Source organism: Cygnus olor, chromosome 7, assembly GCF_009769625.2.
Source record: "Cygnus olor isolate bCygOlo1 chromosome 7, bCygOlo1.pri.v2, whole genome shotgun sequence".
NCBI classification, from domain to species: domain Eukaryota; kingdom Metazoa; phylum Chordata; class Aves; order Anseriformes; family Anatidae; genus Cygnus; species Cygnus olor.
The window spans coordinates 19264357-19283396 of NC_049175.1; the positions used below are offsets into that span (position 1 = coordinate 19264357).

Here is a 19040-nt window from a genome sequence, read left to right on the forward strand (position 1 = left end):
GCTTTGTCTGGCCTCCGATACACGCACCCACTCTGCAAGTAAACTGCCTACATTGCATCTGCTATCTTGTCTTAAATACTTGAATATGGTTAAAGTACGTACAGAGGGATTGAAATAAAACCAGATTGTTCATCCAGAGTTGTGGAAGATGGGAGTGCAACTAACTGCCAGCATGTCCCAACTCTGTGTAGCAGAACCAAGGCAGCAGCTATTGAAATTTTGATAATTACAGTAATGAATTCCTGATAAACAAGTAGAATGGTTAATTGGATGAGAGAGAGTGCCATCAAGAATGTGAATCTGAGTTGGCTCTATGGCTGAGTTGTGAGAGAGAGAGTCTAGTCTGTCAGATCCTCAGTAGATGGCAGTGTTCTTAAAAATTTGAAGGACTGGAGCACAAATTTGAGATACTTCAGTCATGTATTTAATTGTGTTCATCTTTTTCCTTCATTTCTTGCTCATTTTTTCTTAGCCAACAAGAAATTATTGTTGATATTGCTTGTTTAGTATTGCTGTTGTGAATAGGATTGCATTGGGTAAATTGGGACTACTGTTACATTGGGTCCTTAGACTTGGAGTAGGAATTAACATGGCCTGAAGATTTTTTCATCAAATGAGCCACAAAAAGGATAGAGGAAATAAGATTTTCTTGGTAATTCTGTTTAAAGGCAGGTGAGAACTTTGTGTCTCATAGTTCGGGCAGCTCATTCATGCTACCAGGTAGTGACACAAAAAGCTGGATTTAAATACCTTTCCTTGTAATGTATGCCACTGCACAAACCCTTGTGAAACAAATTTCTTGGAAAATGCAAGTCAGGCAAGAACCGATGCAACAGGTGGAACTAAGTGACTTAGTAAAAGAAGGAATTACCCTTTGAATTTCCTTCTGTACCAAACAGTGCTATTCTTTATTTTAGTGCTGCAATGTGACAGTTAAGAGAGATGAAATAATTTCTTTGTTGATGGAGCTTTCTTGCTGAAGATTTTCATTCAATTTTAAATTAAAAATCCAAAGGAGTTTCTTGCTCTGAAGTTAGGACTGAGTCAAATAGCATATTTTTTTTTTAGGAGCAATGGTGAAGAACAGTTAGTAGCTCATCTCTTTCAACTTGTTTTAGAGCTATAATTGATCTTTTAGGCCCATATATTTGGAATTCATCTGGAAAAATCTTCAGAATGTTCAAATCACGTGCAGATCTTTTGCTTTCACAGAAATGCAATGAGAAAGCACAGCCTTTAGAGAAACGTTAATGGAACTCAATAAAATTAATGTACTTTGACTCTGACCCTGAGAAATAATATCCATTTCCTGCCAAAGTTGCTGCTGCTTGGTGACCTTTGTCAGACCTAAGCAGTAATGGGCTGAAGCAACGCTGAGCATGTAGGTATAGAAAAAACAGTAGTAGACAGCAAAACAGATGGTCTTGCAGTTCAACCATTTTTCTGACTGTCCAGAATGACAAGTAAGAGCTGAGAACAGATTTGTGGTTGTGTATTGCTGACATTCCTAGGTATGATCAAAAATGATTTGAATGTCATATGGGTATGAACACTTGCTTAAAAGCCTTAAAACCCCCAAGAGACAGTCTTTGAGTCAGTAGTCAGTGTTTAGAAGTTATTGCTCATGTTCATACATAGGGTGAGTACATCTAAGGCAGTTCCCATCAAGCTACATACAGTTTAACAATATACAAGGCAGATTTTCCTTTCTTATGTTTCCTGTTCACTGATGAATGACGGCATTATCACATGTTTCGAAAAATAAGTACAAGTCAGACAGGTTAACATCTACTTTAACTCTGTGGCTCAGGACACTCATAGTTTATTCTACCTTAAAAGTTCCCCTTGGACATATCTCCTCCTTGTCTGGCATTTTGGAACATGACTTTAAGATTTCCAAGTGTTATGCCAGATATTTTCTGTTTGCAATGTCAGATAAGGAGAGCTCCTAGATCTCACAAGGCCAGGAGGAGAAAGGCAAGAAATTTGTAAAAGAGAATCAAAGCATGATTCAGTTCTGCGTCATCTTCCTGGCTTGTTTCTTGGGTCTTCTTGTGAATGCAGACCAAAAAAAAAAAAACAAAAATAAAACAACACAACACAAACAACCAAACAAAAAGAACCACAACAAAACTATCACATCATTCATTACGTAAATTATTTATACGCTACACTCTTGCTAAATAATATTCTTTCTGCCACAGCTGGATTTATCCTCTCTATTTATCCATGTCTCTTCTATGATGAACTGTTGTCATATTCACTGTTGTAAAACTAAAACAGTTCAATAAGGACTTAGCAACTTTATTAGAAAGAGGTCTTTTATCTCTATGTCTTAACGTTAACCAAATCAAGTTGTTCTTACTGCAGATGTTAAGAACATAACACTTTCCAAATATTTACGCTTCCTAGAAATGTAATTCATTCTAACCCTAACAGGTCTCTGACACTGTTAGATATGGCCTGCAGAAGGCTGTGTGACACTTGAGATTTGTCGGCCTTTAGACACCTATTAATGATACTACTGCTAATGTAAATGCTAATACCACACCAAGTTCCTGAACTACTGCAGTGAGCTGCGCAGGGAAGCTCCTCAAGTTTTTGGCTAGAACTTCATTCTCTTTTGGGTTTCACTGCCAAGGCTTTAGGAGAAAGGGACCAGAACCCTGGCAGGAGAAGGGGGCCACAAACACCCCGGCAGCAGGTTCTCTAGCCAGGGTTGGCAGCTGAAGGTCAGCTCTTTCCCCTGAGCACTTTTCTACAAGCTTTGCTTCAGCCTTGTCCCCTTGAGGATTCTTTTCTTTTATTAACCTATTCTGATTACAGCACAGCTTTCTTTTTTTTTATTATTATTATTTTTTAAATGCATAGCCTGTCTACATGTTCTTTTTCAAGGTTATTTTTGGGCTTTTAGTAAGAAGTTTGCTTGTTCCTTGACAGAACAGCTTCTGAAGCTTGGTAACAGCAATTTTCCTATTGTGCTTCCAGTTCTACAGCCTGCCACTTTATTTGTACCACTTCTCGTGCTATGCACTTTCTCCTTAAAAAGCAGTCAGTGTCTCTGAAGTTATCCTAAAATCTTGGTAGCGTACCTTTGATTGAAGACGTACGGACTCAGCCCAGAATTCCTGACTAACTGTACTGAAGATCATTTTAACTATGGTGAATTTTGGAATGATTTATTTTTGATAACATTTTAAAGGGTAAAACGCACAACTGATTTTTGGAATTAGACCCAATCTCTTTATCGCCAATGGGTTTTAAACTCATGGGTGTCTACCTTTTTCTTTTAAAAGCATAATTTGAAGGCCTGAGACACTTCAAACTTCTTGAAAAATCTACTTTTGATGCCTAGTAAAATTAAAACTGTATTGTTAGAACTTAATTCTAATTTTCTTTGAAGGGCTGATAGCTTTTCAAGTGAAAGGTGCTCCAAGGTTGAAAAGTGTCGTCTTTTTCCAATTGTGCACTCAATTATTGACGTATCATTCTTAATCCTAAGAAAATTGAAAATCCTTTTGAAACTAACCCCCACTACTGAAGGTTCAAAGTTCTTAGTCATCTTACACATCACGTGATCATTTTGAAGAGGAGTAACAATGAATTGAATTAAACTACCAAGTTTTGCAACTATGGGCTCTTAGGAGCAAGAATCTGGGAACTACTTAAGCAGACTAGGCAAATTGCTAGGTGACATTTTGCCCTTTAGACTCAAATTTGAGGCAGAGCTGTGAGCCCAACTGCATTCTGATTGCACCTTCAATATCCTGATTCACGTGGTGCAAGTGGTATGTGTTACGAAAATCAATCCGTGCACATAGAAACACACAGCCTGGTTTCCTGGCCACCATTAGTATTTCCACTGATATCTCATTTTACTGGAACTAAGATCCATGAAAACAGCACATTTTATTCAAAACAAGGTAATAGTGGTATTGACAAAGCTGCTAAGCTAACGAAAACAATCAATGTTTTGTATGCCATTATGGTTTTATTGGATTTATTTTGGAGTAAACTAGTAGTTTCACTTAATCAAGACTTGTACTATTCTTTTTTTTCTTTTTTCTTTTCTCATGGCTTTATATATGCAGACACTTTCCTTCATCCAGTCAAAAATGGGGTAAATAATAATTTAAAGTTCCAAAAAGTTACTGAGGCTTTGATACACAGTAGAAATAAGTTCCTCCCCTTAGAAGAAGAATGATGTTGGTTTAGTCTGGTGGAGGATTTCTGCATGTAATTAGATGCACATTGAAACTTATGTCACTGGAAATGAACAGTCTGAGACAGGAGGAAAGATTATCTGAAGAACTCTCTCCTCAGGTATCAAAACCAGTAGTTGTGTTTACAAAATCAATGTACCTTACACATGATGCACTACTATTGTTGTCCAGGTATTCCACTTGATGCTTTTGGTTGTTGAGCACTTTTTAAAAGAAATTGCTTTTCAGCTTTGAATTTGTCCTGTACTGGTTTTGAGCTCTTCAAAGTTTGGTCTACATGCAAGAGAGCTGAATTGCTCTTTACACTTAATAAACTAGCAGAATCCAGTGAAGTTGCTTCTCTTTTGTGTCATAAAATTGAATCCAAATGTCATAATCTGTGTCTGCCACCATCTGTTTTTCTTTAAAAATGTGTATAGATATTTTCTTGAAGAGTGTGTGAGAAAGCCAAAGGGCTCTTGAGGATGGGGAATAATGGAAAGATTTGTTTAAATATGTTGCACAGTTACTTTTGAGAGAAACCTAGTCTTGTCAATGGAGTAGGCTTCTTTCCTAAGTGGGAACAAATTCTTCTAAAGATAGTGAGAATTCAGAAATTCTTAAGGGTTTCTTTAAAATCTTTAAAAAAAAAAAATTAAATCTTAGAAATAAGATTTCTTTAAAAACTATTTAAGACCATTAAGAAGCAATAGTGAAGTAAAGCATCAATTCAGCAAAATATGTAGACAAAGTGTTTGTGTTTCAGGACTTTGCTACACGCAGTTTTGTTTAAACAACAGTGCTTTCACAACATTGCAGAAGAACAGAATATGTCAGCATGACTCCCCATGTTAAATACATTCCGAGTAAATGTGTTGGTCTTGAAAATTATGCCTAATAACCTGCCGTCGGTGGTGTTTCCCTCTTTTGCATGAGAGGTGATTGTTGACATCCCTCACTACCATAGTGGTGTTTCCAGAAAGCTCAGCTGTGGGTAGCTGAGCAGTTACTCAGCTGTGGATGTATCCAGACTGTTCAGGTGCACAGTTTTATAGAACAGCCATGCAGTTGCACTTGCGCCTTTTGCCTTAGAGGTGTCTTTTGGGGCCAGATTTTTGTACCCAGAGACTCAGCAACTGCAAAAACAAATGCAGTCGCCATGTACAGTTTTAGTTCCAGGTCACTGACCTCAGTTCCTTGTCTTTCAGCTTTCTCAGGAAATCCAGTGTGCTGTGGCTGATCATATCCAGTCCCTGGTGAAGTCAGAGAAGAGTCGCCAGGTGATGTGTGGTTCTGGCTTGCTGAGCACTATCATAGCTTCCTGTCAGGATGCCTTCCACAATGAGAGCCATCCACTGCATCTGCCCCTCACGAGAGTTTTTGAGAAGCTTGCCTCACAATCTATTGAGCCAGATGTGTTAAGGTATCAGATTATATTTAATGGAACAAATTTCCCTTAGTGGTGCAAATTTTTGTAAAGTCTGTGTTTTAATTGGACACTTCATGTAGTGCCCATATTCAGCAAGACTTTTAGTTTCAAGACTCATTTAATATTTCTGATTTGTTAGTCACAGGTTATATGCTTAAATGAATTACTGAAAATGGTGTAAGTCTGTAGTCTCCTGAATCATCTCTGCAAGGGTTGTAAAGCCATTTATGAATGGTAACTAAGTAACTGCAAAACACTAGGGTGATTCAGGATTATTCTCCCCTGGAGAAATATATATTCATATATCCATATATTCATATGGAGAAACTGTTTCCTGAAGAGTTGAAGTGACTGTCTCTTAGCTCAGATCAGTAATGACAGATACAGAAATAAAGTATAGTTTTGTTTCTACTTTGAAGATGTGCTTTCTCCTTTAATGCTCACAGATGCTAGGCACGAAGTGTACCTAGTAAAGATAAAAGTGCAGATGAAGTTTGGATATGCAGTGGATTTATTTTAATAAAAAATTGAACAAATTCATTTTTTAAAGAATCCATAGTTTTTTTTTTCCCCTGAAAAAATGGTAGTAATACAAAAGTATTGCTGAAAAAATAAAACTTCTGATTTTTTTTATTTTTCGATAAGATGTCTTGAAAGGCGAAAGTATTAAAGCAAGACATCTATTTGTGATGATGCAATGGAAAGCATTCATTCTGTTTTATTTCAGATGTCTTTAAAATTTGGTTTCCAATGATAAAGTTGATCTCCCAGGGTCTGAATTGTATTTGCATGGTTGCTGTGACTCCCAAGTATCTGTATTTATTGTATTTTCTTTTTTATTGTTTTGTTTTTCCAGGCAATTTCTTTGGTTGGGAAGGCCTTCATCAATACCTTCCAGGCCCAGCACAAACAGGACTAAAGTACTTTCATGTCAGGAGAGTGATTCATCCGAAGCAGCTTTGAATGAAGGTAAGCACTCAATGAACAGCCTGTTACTGATACTGTGGTTGGATTATAGATGTCTGTAATGGCACGAAATTTCTGGTTCCAGCTATGACTGGCTCCAAGCCAGTCATAGCTGGAAATAGTTAAAAATGTGAAAGAGACAACTGCTTTTTGCAATCCCTAGGATATCCCAGCAGTCTGCTTGCTATGGGCCATTTTCCATCCCAGTCCATTCTCTGTTCTAACATATTTTGCAGTTGAAAGGCTTCTGTAGTAGTATTTTACACCTACACCATTCTCATGCTTGAGACACCTGATACAGCATGGTGCAGATTTGGGCCTTAAATTCTTTGCAGTCATTCTTCAGATCTCCTCCCATGTGTTGGTAGTAACCATTACTTTATGGGACTATTGAATAGTCTGTGTATGAGAAAAACAGAACCAGGGACTTAAGAACCTCTTTTACTAGAAGTGAAGTTTGGAGCTACCTGAAGAGGTGTGGAGAGAAAATATGGTTCTCTTCAGTAAACTCATCTCTCTTGCTAGCCTACTATTCTGAGATTCTTTCAGTGGAATACTTTTGTGTATTGCTGAGGATTTCTGCAGGTTACTGAGGATGTATTAGCTGAAGAGCCAATGCCTCATGCAACACTAGATCTTAGCAGTGATGAATTGAATATGGGCAATGCCTGTGATTTTAAACAAAAGTAGTGCAGACACTGATCTGTTTTTGCACTATGCTGATCTTGTAGGTTCAAAGGGGATCACAGTGGACAATAAAACTGCTCTTCAGACAGTTGTGCCTCTCAGTACCTCCCCTTGGCTGTCTAAGGGGTCTGCATTGGCACTCCAGACCGCAATGAGTCTCATCTCCATGACATCACCACGAAACTTCCAGCTCTGCAGCACTTCTTTGGCTCCATCGTTTGTGGAATTTGACATGTCCATGGAAGGATATGGGTACTACTGCTATTGCTTTCTTCATCAGTTGCTTTGCAGTCTTCTCAAGCCCTTATTCTGGACATAGCTAGTTACATCTCTCATCTGAGTTCTTCCTTGTGAAGCAATGTTGCCAGCTTTTCTGGCCTAGAGACATTGCCTTATTGCTGATAGCATAGACTCTTCCTTGCTACCTTGACTGTGCAGTATTAAGTCAGTGGTGACATTCAGGGATGAGTTTAAGTTTCTGATGAATGGGTACTTCCTTGCTTTTGTAGGTGTTTGTACCTCCCTACTTTGGCCACTGTAATGGGCCCGGGAGCAGAGCAATCTGTCTCAGGTGGAATTGGCATGGGTAAGAACTTTCTGACTTACCTACAGCTTTCTGAATGTACTGGGTTTTGTTTTGTTTTGTTTTTTTCAGGCCAGTTAAAGGCGTTTGTTTGTAAGAAATGGCAGCAACTAAACTGTGTGTGCTTCAATACGCTTCTGTCTGTGTCCCAGTCCAGCTCTGAGCTGTACAAATCGTTTCTCCAAAATGCAGCATCAGGTGCCACTTAATAGTGTGATACATTAACATTAGCAACACAAAGCGCTAAGAAAACAGTCTTAACAAGTAAGAACCACCAGATTTTAGGGTAGTCTCCCACGGAAGGAACAGAAACTGTGTCACTTAACGTTAAATGGGATTCTCATATAGATGAAAATCTTCTGTTTGGTGTACTGGAAAATGGTTATTCATACTGTACCTCTTGCTTCCTGAATTTTGTGGATTCCATAAAACTTGTTTCTGGCTCAGTGCTACCGAAGTGATGAGCTCTGTGAAACAGAGATCTAGCAATCATTTCTCATCAGTCAATTTTAGGTCACTTATATGTGCACACACACTTGCATATGCAGTCTCTATAACATTGAAGATGGGCAGTAAAATCTAGAAAAACAATGAGAAATTAAACCTCAAATTCTAATGTTGGTTCTTACATGATTTGGGCTACAAATGAAGCAGCAAGCAGTTTGCTAATATCTGCATAGAGAAACCACTTTCCTAATTGCCTTTTGTTTCCTGTCTACAGGCACTAGAATGTTCCCTCCCTCCAGTGGTCTGACTCTCTCCTGCTGGTTTCTGGTTAGCAAGTTTGGTGTAGTGCACAACAGTCACCCAGTCCGTTTCCTCACTGTCATAAGGCACATGGCAAGAACAGAGCAAGAATTTGTTTGTTTTTCAATAAGCTTCTCCCCTCAGGACCATTCCTTGGTCATTTCCACAGAGGAAGTGGAATTCCAGCCACTTGGTGAGGCTATTCTCAATCAAGCTGCAGTTTTGTGTCCTGTGATTATCTGGATTTTTTTCATTAACAAGTTTTATCTTTTTATAAATACCTAGAACATTAATGACACTTTCTGTCTCTTTGGTTTTCTTTTGAACTCCTTTTACATTTGTTATTCATGGTCGTATTTCAGTTTTAAGTTTGCTGTAGGTATTGAGAATTATCTTGTAGTCTGCAATATATGATAAAACTCACAGACATTCTAGGAAAACTTTTGAATGTCAGTTATATGGTTGTGCAAAGCCGTGGGGACTGGACTTGAGGAAACAGCTAGTTCCTGCCTGTTCTGTGTGGCAGTAAGTACTGTTGACTGTCCACTGTTCTTGTTGTTACAGATATCATGGAACCTGAGGGTGAGGTCCTAAATCCCTCCCTATTTCCAGGGCAAGTCCAGTTTGGCTGTGGCAAGCTGCTGGTCACTGGCCAGTGGCATCACCTCACAGTGACAGTTGCTAAGGAAGCAAAGAAGAGCTGCATTGTGTCAGCATATATAAATGGTCAGACGCTTGGCTCCGCAAAGGTAAGGACTTTCTACATAGAACGTGTGTCTGACAGCTGAGCGTTTGCCTATCATTGCTTTTCACTTTGGAATCCCTGTACACATACCGTGTCTTCTCAGTGTAATCACGATAGACTCAAAGCATGGTGATTTGGTCACTAAAGATGTATCACACATACAAATGAGGAAATGTTTGTGCTCAGAAGTATATCAGTGTATACTGATGCTTTGAATTATTATTTTTTTCCTTTGTTCTCTCTCACCCACCAATAAGCAGATAACCACTCAAAATTGCCAACAGTTACACTCAGTTTGAGAGTGGTGTTTACCTAGTTTACAGGTGACTAAGGGTTATGTTCATGAAATGCAGTTGTACCTTTCTTGCTGTCTTCTTTCTACATAGAAGTAGAATCACAGTTATCACATAGAAAAATGGTGAATTAAAGATTTCTCTGGTTGCACAAGACATCATGAGAAAACAATACAAAATGCACCTGAAGGGTTTAGAATATAAAGGACAAATGAGAAGAACCTTTAGTTTATGTTGTCATCATGCTTCTGGTTTTGAAGCTAATCTCAAATAATTACTGAGTTTTGACTTATGGATTTTGAATGCTGGAGCCTGGCAGCTTTAAAAATGTAGCCTGTTTTTTTCACAGCTCTAGTTGGTGTGGGTTGTTTTTTTTGTGCTTTGTTTTTAAATAGATACCTTTTATTAATTGCATCTTGTAACCTTGGTCTCTTCTTTCCAGTTCCCATATTTCAAGTCAGTCTCGACATACGCAAAGCTCACTTGTGTGTTTTATACTTCCCTTGTAAAAGCAACCTGTTTAATTCCAAATATTCTCTTTCCCATACTTGAGAAAAATGATCTGTCTTCTAAATGCCTTTTGGGACCTATATCCATTTCAAGAATGAAAATTTAATTTAATTTGCCTTCCTTCAAATGAGACTGAAAGTCATCAATAAAACTAGGCCTAAGCATTGCAATTGATTAAAGAATTCACAGCAAATGTGTTTAACATAAAGAGAAACAGCTCATAATAAATAAAAAAAAAATGCATTTAGTAAATAAAAGATGGTCCCTGTGCTGGGGTCTCTGACATGATTCACACCTTCTTAACATCTACAGCAAAGAAAAGATTGTGTAAGAAATCAGAATTACACAAAGGCTGTTAAAAATATCAAAACTACTTCTGAGTTGACGAGGCTAGGGAGTGGGTGAGTATACTATGTTGTATCAGAGATAATATTTGTTCATTCCAGTATCAAGTCCTGCCTCCTAATACTGACCAGCCCTGTCTCCAACATCTCAGCTGTGAGAGAGTGGCAAATGCTATGAGTCTCTCATCCTAACAGCAAGTTGTTAAAGACTGGGCTAAGCACAAATTTCTATATAGTTTCTTTTCAAAAAAAAAAAATAAAAATCTAGCTACTTCCTACAACAGCTGTTTGCATTAAACAAAATAAAAGACTCAGTTGAGGAGACTGAATCCTTATTTTGATGCAAACAATAAATGGTCCTATTTCCTAGACAACATAGCTTTCACTGAGGCAAATCGAAACACTTGGACACTACGCTGTTCAAAAACTCTTTATTCTCTGAGTGGCTAATACAAGGTGCAATTTGTAACTTGGCTTCCTGCGTTGAAAGTCAGTCTGAGTTACTAAGTTAAGAACAGGAAAAATAAGTCTTCGGTCAAGATAAGGTTGTTTGTTGACAACACTGGAAATGATTTTGACTGTGTTCTGTAAACAAAAGAAGTAGCTTTGACCTTTCCAGAATGCTTATGTTTGTTATACTTCTGAAAGTCCAAATTCTAAACAGTAGACTGTGATAATCATGTACACAGCTAACTGTGAGGCTTCTTGGAGGGAAGGGGAGGCAGGCAGTACCTTCTAGGGAAAAAGACCTTAAGGAACCCTGAGCATATTGAATTCTCTCAGTGAATTCTTCCTCTGCTGCAGATGCGGTATCTCCAGCCCTTACCAGGTAGTTATATTTCCATGGAACCCTCTTCCTTTGTTGATGTCTATGGGTACATAGCTACTCCTCGAGTTTGGAAACAGAAGTCCTCCTTGACTTGGCGCCTCGGCCCCACATACTTGTTTGAAGAAGCCATTTCCGTGGAAACCATGGAGGTGATTAATAAGCTTGGCCCACGATATTGCAGCAATTTCCAAGCAGTACAGCTTCAAGGTATGCAATAATTCTTTTCTGGCATTATTTGTTTTTCAGGGCAGTGTTCTTTTGATTTTTTTTTTTTTTGTAATCTGCTGTTAGAATTACAGCTGTGCCTGAAGCTCTCCCTAAAAGTCTGGAACTCTGTGTTAATAGGTGTTGTACAAGATTGTAGGAAGATACCATAAGGGTCTTGTAACATACTGTAAATGGGCCAGGAAAAGAAAGGGGAAGAATCAAGAAGCAGTTTAACCCTGATTTTTAAAGCTGGAGAATAAAAAGGGATAACATTTTGAAATGCAAGATTGCAATTTCTGTTGGACCAATATTAAAAAGGCAGCTTTGTAACTGAGACATTCTGAGACAGGGCAGAAAAAGAAGCATCTGCTTTCATTGCAAATGCCTGCAGAGTAAAGGAGAGGAGAGAGAGAGGAATAAGTTACATTCTGTTTAATGAAGAGGCTTTTTAACTAAAGCATATTGTTAGCTTCAATTATTAAACAGGCAGACAAAACATTTCACTTATTGATTACTGTTCAACAAGTAGCGTATTCACCTCTGGACTAGAAATCAAGGGTGAAATGGGATAATCTCCTGTTTGACAAGAACAGAATAATCTCACCTGGTGAAGCTCTAGCCTAAAACAAAGTGAAAAGACTGTCTGAGAGTCCTCCTTCAGGATGATGTCTGTACAGTAAAAAATAAATAAAAAGTTTCCAAGTCAGTTATCTGGGGGGGTGGGGTTGAAAGAAAATTACATCACAAATATATCCCTAAAATAATAAAAATACTGATTGAAGTCAGATGGGCTTGATTTTTGAAGTGTTGAGTCTTCATGAAGTGTGTGGTACTTGTTCTCTGCACGCTGGTCTTCATGGATGACTTCAGTACTAAACATGGATTGTGGCCATCTGATTCCAGCAATGCCCTGGTGCTGGGAAGTTACAGGTCACTATATAAGACATAATTGGATCTTTGTGAAATGATCCTTCTCTCTCTCCCCCCCCCCAGTGAGGGAGAGAGGTAGGAATGAGACAATATCTAGTGTCTCCCTATTCCATCAAAACACCTGAAGAAACTTTCCAAATGGAAATTCTGAATTAAAAGAGTTTTGGCACAAAACCCCCAAATACCATGATAATTGTTTGCCTTTAAGGGCTGTCTCAAGCATTAGTAAATGGTTTCAAAGATCAACTATTTTTTCCATTTTATGAAGTTATCAAATACAAGATTTGTATTTGTGTACAAGGCACACATTATTTTTCGAAGTGCAAGCAGGAATAAAAAATTATTTAAAGAAAAACGTGATAATTTCATACAACTGTTAAGCTGCTGAACTTGGTACTTTTTAGAAACTTCCCACATGTTATCAGTTAGCAGCTCTGAACTTTTTCCTCTCTCCTTTTTTCTTTGACATGAATCCTAGCTCGTAGTACCCCTGAGAAAGTTCACAGTAACATGGAAGGCCTCTGAAATGTTTTCTCTGTCCAGACTGTTTGTATTGTGTGAACAGAGAAAGTTTTATTCTGGACTTCTGAGCTTCAAGAGATACTGGGAGAGCATGTAGGATCTACACAAAACAGACACGAGAAGAGACAAGCCAAGCACATCTTCTGGTGCTTGTGCTGGCAAGCTGCCATGGGCTGGGTTGCAGAGTCAGGGATTTTTCTGATTCTAGTTAAGTCCTCCAGTTATTTTTCAGCCGCTTCTCTCCTATCTTACATGCTGAGTTTGCAAAATTCCTTCAGAGGTTTATAGTTTCTCGTTTTAGGTGAGGACCAGTACAGTGAGCATAATCCTACACTGCTGGTGGCAGAAGAGAAGATTTGTTTTGGAATCAATGCTATGTGCTCATCTTTCACTACAATTCAAGATATAAAGAACTCCTACAATGAAGTGGATGGCCGGCTGGTTGCCAAAGAGGTCACACATTCTCCTCATTTGTCTTTAACATAATTTCACTTGTTTCTCATTGGTTTCCCTCAGCACAGTTTGTGACTTTTTCTTATTTCCATACCTTAGGTGATTTTTTTTGAGTTTCTCTTCCCATTCCTTAACTCTATTCTATTCATGGTTTTAGTTTTCATCTGTAGAGAGAAATAGATTGGATAGCGTGAACACAATGCTGAAAGCCTTTTTTGAAACAGCAACAGATGCCATAGTTTTGAGGTCTAAGGATAACTGATTTCCTTAAAGCCTTCACAGTGACCTTTCAGATGCTATCATTGCTTTCTTGCCTGTGCCAGGCCTGCTTTTGACATGACAAAGTGATGAATTGTAGGATATTTTAGGTGGGTTGATGTTTGTCCGAACAATCAACCTGGAAGAAAAATATTGGTTTTCATATGCAGAGCACTTTTTTTCATATTCTAAAAGTAAAAAAGAATTGGAGCCTATGCTCGTTGCTTTTTGTCTTCCCAGTATTTCCACAGTTTTTCCTAGAATGTCTTTGATCTGTTTTAGATTGGGATTAATTCTCGGGACAGTTCAACTCCAATATTCCTGGCTAAAAATATTGCTGGACACCTCTCAGGTTCCTCGCGGACTATTGGATCAGTTGCTGTGGGCCAATATGGTAAATGCACGATGCTTTAATGTTTCGTGTATTCTTTTATTTTAAGAGTTGGTCCTATCTCTGTATTATAACAGATGTAGTTTGTATAACTTCTTGACAGAATAATATTGCAATTTCCTAGGGGTAAGAGTGTTCAAGTCCTCTCCAGCAGCTACTAGCCTGAACTTCATTGGAGGCCCTTCCATTCTCCTGGGTCTCATTGCCATGGCCCGTGATGATCACACAATGTATGCAGCTGTCAAAGTCCTGAACTCCATCCTGAACAGTAGCCCAATGAGTGAAAAATTGATGAGGCATATGGGTGGATACCAGGTAGGTAACCTTTTTGTTCATTCTGGGTATCATCTTTCCTTTAGGGGGACCTTATCCTAAAACCTGTTAATGGCAACGAACCAAGAATATCCTGGCTATCAGCCCATATGATTGGAACTGTGTAAGTTATGGGATCATTGAGAGGGGAATATGGAATAGTGTTCTAAATCCTGTGCTTACAATTTCTGGAAACCTCTATAACAATGTGTCTCCTGATGGGAAGGTGAGGACAGATGTATCTTTGTCAGATGTGATCTAATAATGGAAGGTGTCATGCTCCCAATGCTAAGAAGACTATTGTTGGTAAAGTCAGTGCAGCAGATCTGTGAGTTCAGCTTTTGCCACCATACTTTATCCCTCCCACAAGAGACCACTTCTCAGGCAGGTCTGCTTCTTCCCTTTGGCTCATCCAACCTAAGATTTTACAGTCTTTACACACTGCATAGTGTAGGTCTGACAGTGAATTCCTACGTCTCAGTCTTCACTGTGTATTAGGAATTGTGCTGAGATAAATAAGTGCTGTCTGCATTTCAAACGAGATTGATTAGGTCTGTCCTAAATTCATCTTTCAAACCTGAAAGCTGTGCAGACTAAAGATTTTGGTTGTCTCAGGGCTTTGATAGAACCAGGGCAAGTTAAAGCACTATGCATAATACTGGCTGGATTAAGGCTGAAGTGTGAAGTTTCAGTTCAATATCACTTACTTTATGACTCTGCTTAGCCTACACAGCATAAATATGGAACAGAGAGAGTTCCAAGCAAGAGACTGTTAACATTAGAGCTTCATTAATGATTAATTATAAAGTTTCCATTTTCCCAATTTGTGAATTGCTCATAATTGTTCATAGATTGATCCTGATTCCTATGAATATATTTATCTTAAGTACTACTTGCCCAAATACTGAGCCTCCTCTTCTCCAGGCTAAACAATCCGAGTTCCCTCAGCTGTTCCTCATAAGACTTGTGTTCCAGGCCCTTCACCAGCTTTGTAGCCCTTCTCTGGACACGTTTAAAAACAGTGCTACAGATTTATACTCAGCAAATACTTGTCTTTTTTTTTTTTTCTTCCAGTTGCTAGCATACCTATTGAAGAGGAAAACACAGCTGTTAAACAACAGAATTTTACAGTTAATGTTCTCCCTAGTGGGCACAGCTGAACTTGGTTTTGAGTCTTCAGTCATCAAGAATTATAGTGCATTCCAGTACATTCTCTGCAACTTCGAGGTAAAACTGTGCGTTTGACTGTATTAAAGATGCCTTTATAGTATGAGGTTTGTTCTTAGCACCTCCTGATTCCAATATTTCGGATGGAGTGGTATGTTATATTCTGCTGCGTAGCTTGCTCACATGGTGAGGTGCAGGCTCCTGGAATGGCTGCTGCTCTGGCACTGTGGCTCTGTGTGCCCTGGTCCAGGTTCTGAAGTGTTCCTGCAGAGCCTGAGGGCCTGCTCCTCACAGGGTTAGCTCAGGAGCAGAAATTCTTCACACAGGCAGGGATTCCCCAGTGCCTGACTGGAGATAGCTTACCTTGGTGAGAAATAGTCTGTGGCTCTGAGCTTCTCCTTATCCGTCGTATCCCTGCAGTGGGATCAGACACTGTTCCCCTCCACCTTTCTTGTTTTTCCCTCCAAGCAATATCTATATGGCACAAAATGGTTGGGATTTATTGGGTCTGGAATAAAATCTCCCTTACTTGGGGGTATATGAGAACTTTCTTCAAATGTGGCCTGGTTTTGGCTCTATATCCTGCAGAAGAGTGCTGTGATATTCCTGCTCTCCTATAAATGAATTGTAAGCCCTGCAAGTGGATGTACTTAGGCATCTTTTCCTTCTTTCTTTGCCTCCAAAAATGTACTTACTGCTCTGTTGTGTTCCCCTTTCCAAAACTGCAGAAACCATCGATACAATATTGTGAATATTATTTGTAGTTTTCTTTACAGTGCACTCTTGCAGTATAATTTAATTCTTTTGCATTTACATAAAACCTAGAATTCTGTAGATTGTCATTCAGATGTGACTATGATAGTTTATGATGTTATCCCACCTGAACTGTTTGTTACTCATTCTCTGCCACAGGTTACTGTCCCCTCAGCTCACCAGAGCAGTAAAATTTCTGCTTTCCTTTGTCTTTCAGCTTTGGATGAAAGCACCAGAGAACCTTGATCTTGTTCTTTTTTCACATCTTGCGGAAATCTTGCAGTCCTCCAGGTATGCAGCTAGCATCTAAATCAGAAGCACGTGGCTGTGACTGTGAGGCGTATGTGGAGGGCACAATCCTAGTTGTAATCAGTGGACCCCAGAAGTGAATGATTCTTCTGTACTACTCTTAAATTTCAAGGCTGGAGTTAGTGATTTGATCAGCCTCTGAAATGACTATGGGACCAGACTAGGAAAAGCTATTTGGTGACCTGGTTCACATGGAACCTCTGATGTTTGAAGAAAGTTAAAATGTATGCTGGGGAGAGAAATCTGAATGTTTGAATAGAGCATGGAATTAACTTTCTCTGTTTGTTTAAAGCCAGAATACAACCAGGAGGATTTTTTTTAAAATAGTATAGTGGTTCTACTGGAGTTAAATGCATCTGAAGAGATGTAGCAAGGCAGAGGGGCTGAATAGAGCAGGTTGCTAGATTCCTTTGTTTTGGCACCAGAAAGATCTCTGCAGAGCTGTCTGATGTCCCTTGCTGTGTTTTACAAGAATAGTGTTTATTACTACCAACTCACTCCTTGAAAAGTCAATAATGTTGTTTTCTTTGAACTCACTGAAATGCAGCAGGTTCCGGGGGAGAGGGCAGATGCAAAGGGTGGAAAACGCACAAAGAAGTCTTCAGATCTCCATTGCTGACACATATTCAATTTGTGTGACAGCATTTGATCAGTTGCCAAGGCAACATCAGAAGCCAAATGTGCAAAGCATCAGTGCAACTTGAGAAACCTTTTAGCTGAAACCCAGCAAGTTTTGTTCTTTCCAGTAAAAGCTTTTAAAAGTCCCTGTTCTTTTACGCAGAGATGGGTGTCGGAATGCTGAAGTTGCCTACCAGGTGCAAATGGTGCCCAAGCTCATTTTCCTCTTCAATGATCCTGAAATCAGTGACTCCAGGATCACTGTGGCCTGCACTATTCTCTCCCACCAGTTGCAAGGATACTTTAACACAAGGGATGTTCTCAGGTAACATTCAAGTCTGTAGCTTTTTCTCAGTTTGCAAATGACCTGTTCTCCCGAGCTTCTCTCACCTTATCTTTAATAGGAGTCCCAAATCTCTATCAACTCCAAAGTCCCTGGTAATTAATGACTTTCATGCCTTCAAAATAGAGTTCAGTCCAAGCTTGTATTTGTGTGTGAGGATCCTCACAGGTTGGGTGACAACCCTTACAGTGATGGCACAAATAGTCCCAATGCTATGACTGGGACTGCACAATCTGTACTTAATATTTGTTCTCACTGAAGCCTGTCTATGAAGTATTGCAGCATGGCCCTAAATGGCTATGTACCAAATCCCATTGGCTTGGCCTATATCCCAGTAACTATACTTTTTGTTTTTGAATTTGTATCGGTTAAACGTGCAATAGTCAGGATTTCATGGAGTGTTTCAATACTTGTTTACTTTCCACAGAATGTAAACGATGCTCCAGTTTATATCCCCAGTCCAGCTGCATCAGCCTATAGCCTATGAACTGAGGAAGGTCCACACAGTATTATGCACAGCCACTCAGCTCAAGGGAAATGCACTGCACAGATGACAGCTGTTTTATAGCTCTGTCTTTGACCAAATGAAATGTAGAGACAAGCATCTCCAGTAGTTACTGTGGAGTAAAGTAACATGAACTTACTGCTAGCCAGCTTCTTTGTGAAACTGTCTGTATGCATATTCCTACCCTCAGCTCTATGAGTTAGCCTATTCTTTTTTCAGAGGTATGACTAATGGATTTAGTATATCAAATAGGTCTTGTGGTAAGGAGCGTACATGATCATTTTTCTTAAAAGCTCATGAATGGTTATTCCTTGGTAATTTTGGTTGGTTGTCAGGCCCATTGGTGCTCAGTAAGTGGATAGAGATGTCACCATCCTCCCAGCTCCCGGAGAACAGAATATAGCAGGCCCTCACCAGTGCTGAAAAGTGCTGGGGTTTCTATTGGTCCCAGATTTTTGGCACATCTATTGGAGGTTGCTATGTGGACCAGTCCTGCAGAACAAGTGGTATTCTGTCCCTTAAGAAATGCCCTTCTTGTGGGCAGGAGGTCATGCACTTGCGCTAAGTGTGTATTTCACATTTACCTGTAGAACCAGGTAATTACCATGGATTCATGTATATTGGTTGACTTGCATGGCTTGTTGGAATCATGGTCATGTTCGCATGAAACGCTGCTTGGCCCAAGCTCAGAAAATCCCCTGAATAATCCCCTGTGCATCGCGTGGAAGCTGCTGCACTGGAGCTCTGATCCTAGCCCAAGACCTGGAGGGGCTCGTGTAATACAAAACAATTAATTCTGGCCCTGTTGAAGACAAATAGGACGTTGGCAATTGATGTGGCTGGCTGCAGGATGCCCTCTCAGGCAAGAAAGGAACGTGAATTACTTTTCCTTTTCACACAAGTCAGACCTTTCCAATAGTGATAAATGCAATTGTCA

The 19040-nt window shown here is 39.3% G+C and overlaps 1 protein-coding gene across 4 annotated transcripts in view; it reads left to right on the forward strand.

Annotated features, from left to right (window-relative positions):
• Positions 1–19040, forward strand: part of WDFY4 (WDFY family member 4) — a 130563-nt gene that overhangs the window by 24966 nt on the left and 86557 nt on the right. For 3 of the 4 annotated variants that reach the window (XM_040563249.1, XM_040563251.1, XM_040563250.1), the window contains 13 exons: positions 5411–5625; positions 6488–6600; positions 7329–7536; positions 7794–7870; positions 8589–8807; positions 9179–9363; positions 11311–11542; positions 13296–13447; positions 13988–14099; positions 14221–14411; positions 15483–15635; positions 16546–16619; positions 17419–17580. In XM_040563249.1, the coding sequence (XP_040419183.1) occupies positions 5411–5625; positions 6488–6600; positions 7329–7536; positions 7794–7870; positions 8589–8807; positions 9179–9363; positions 11311–11542; positions 13296–13447; positions 13988–14099; positions 14221–14411; positions 15483–15635; positions 16546–16619; positions 17419–17580 (2093 nt within the window). Of the gene's footprint in view, positions 1–5410; positions 5626–6487; positions 6601–7328; positions 7537–7793; positions 7871–8588; positions 8808–9178; positions 9364–11310; positions 11543–13282; positions 13448–13987; positions 14100–14220; positions 14412–15482; positions 15636–16545; positions 16620–17418; positions 17581–19040 lie in introns of those variants that run through there. The other variant, XM_040563252.1, reaches the window with a different exon arrangement.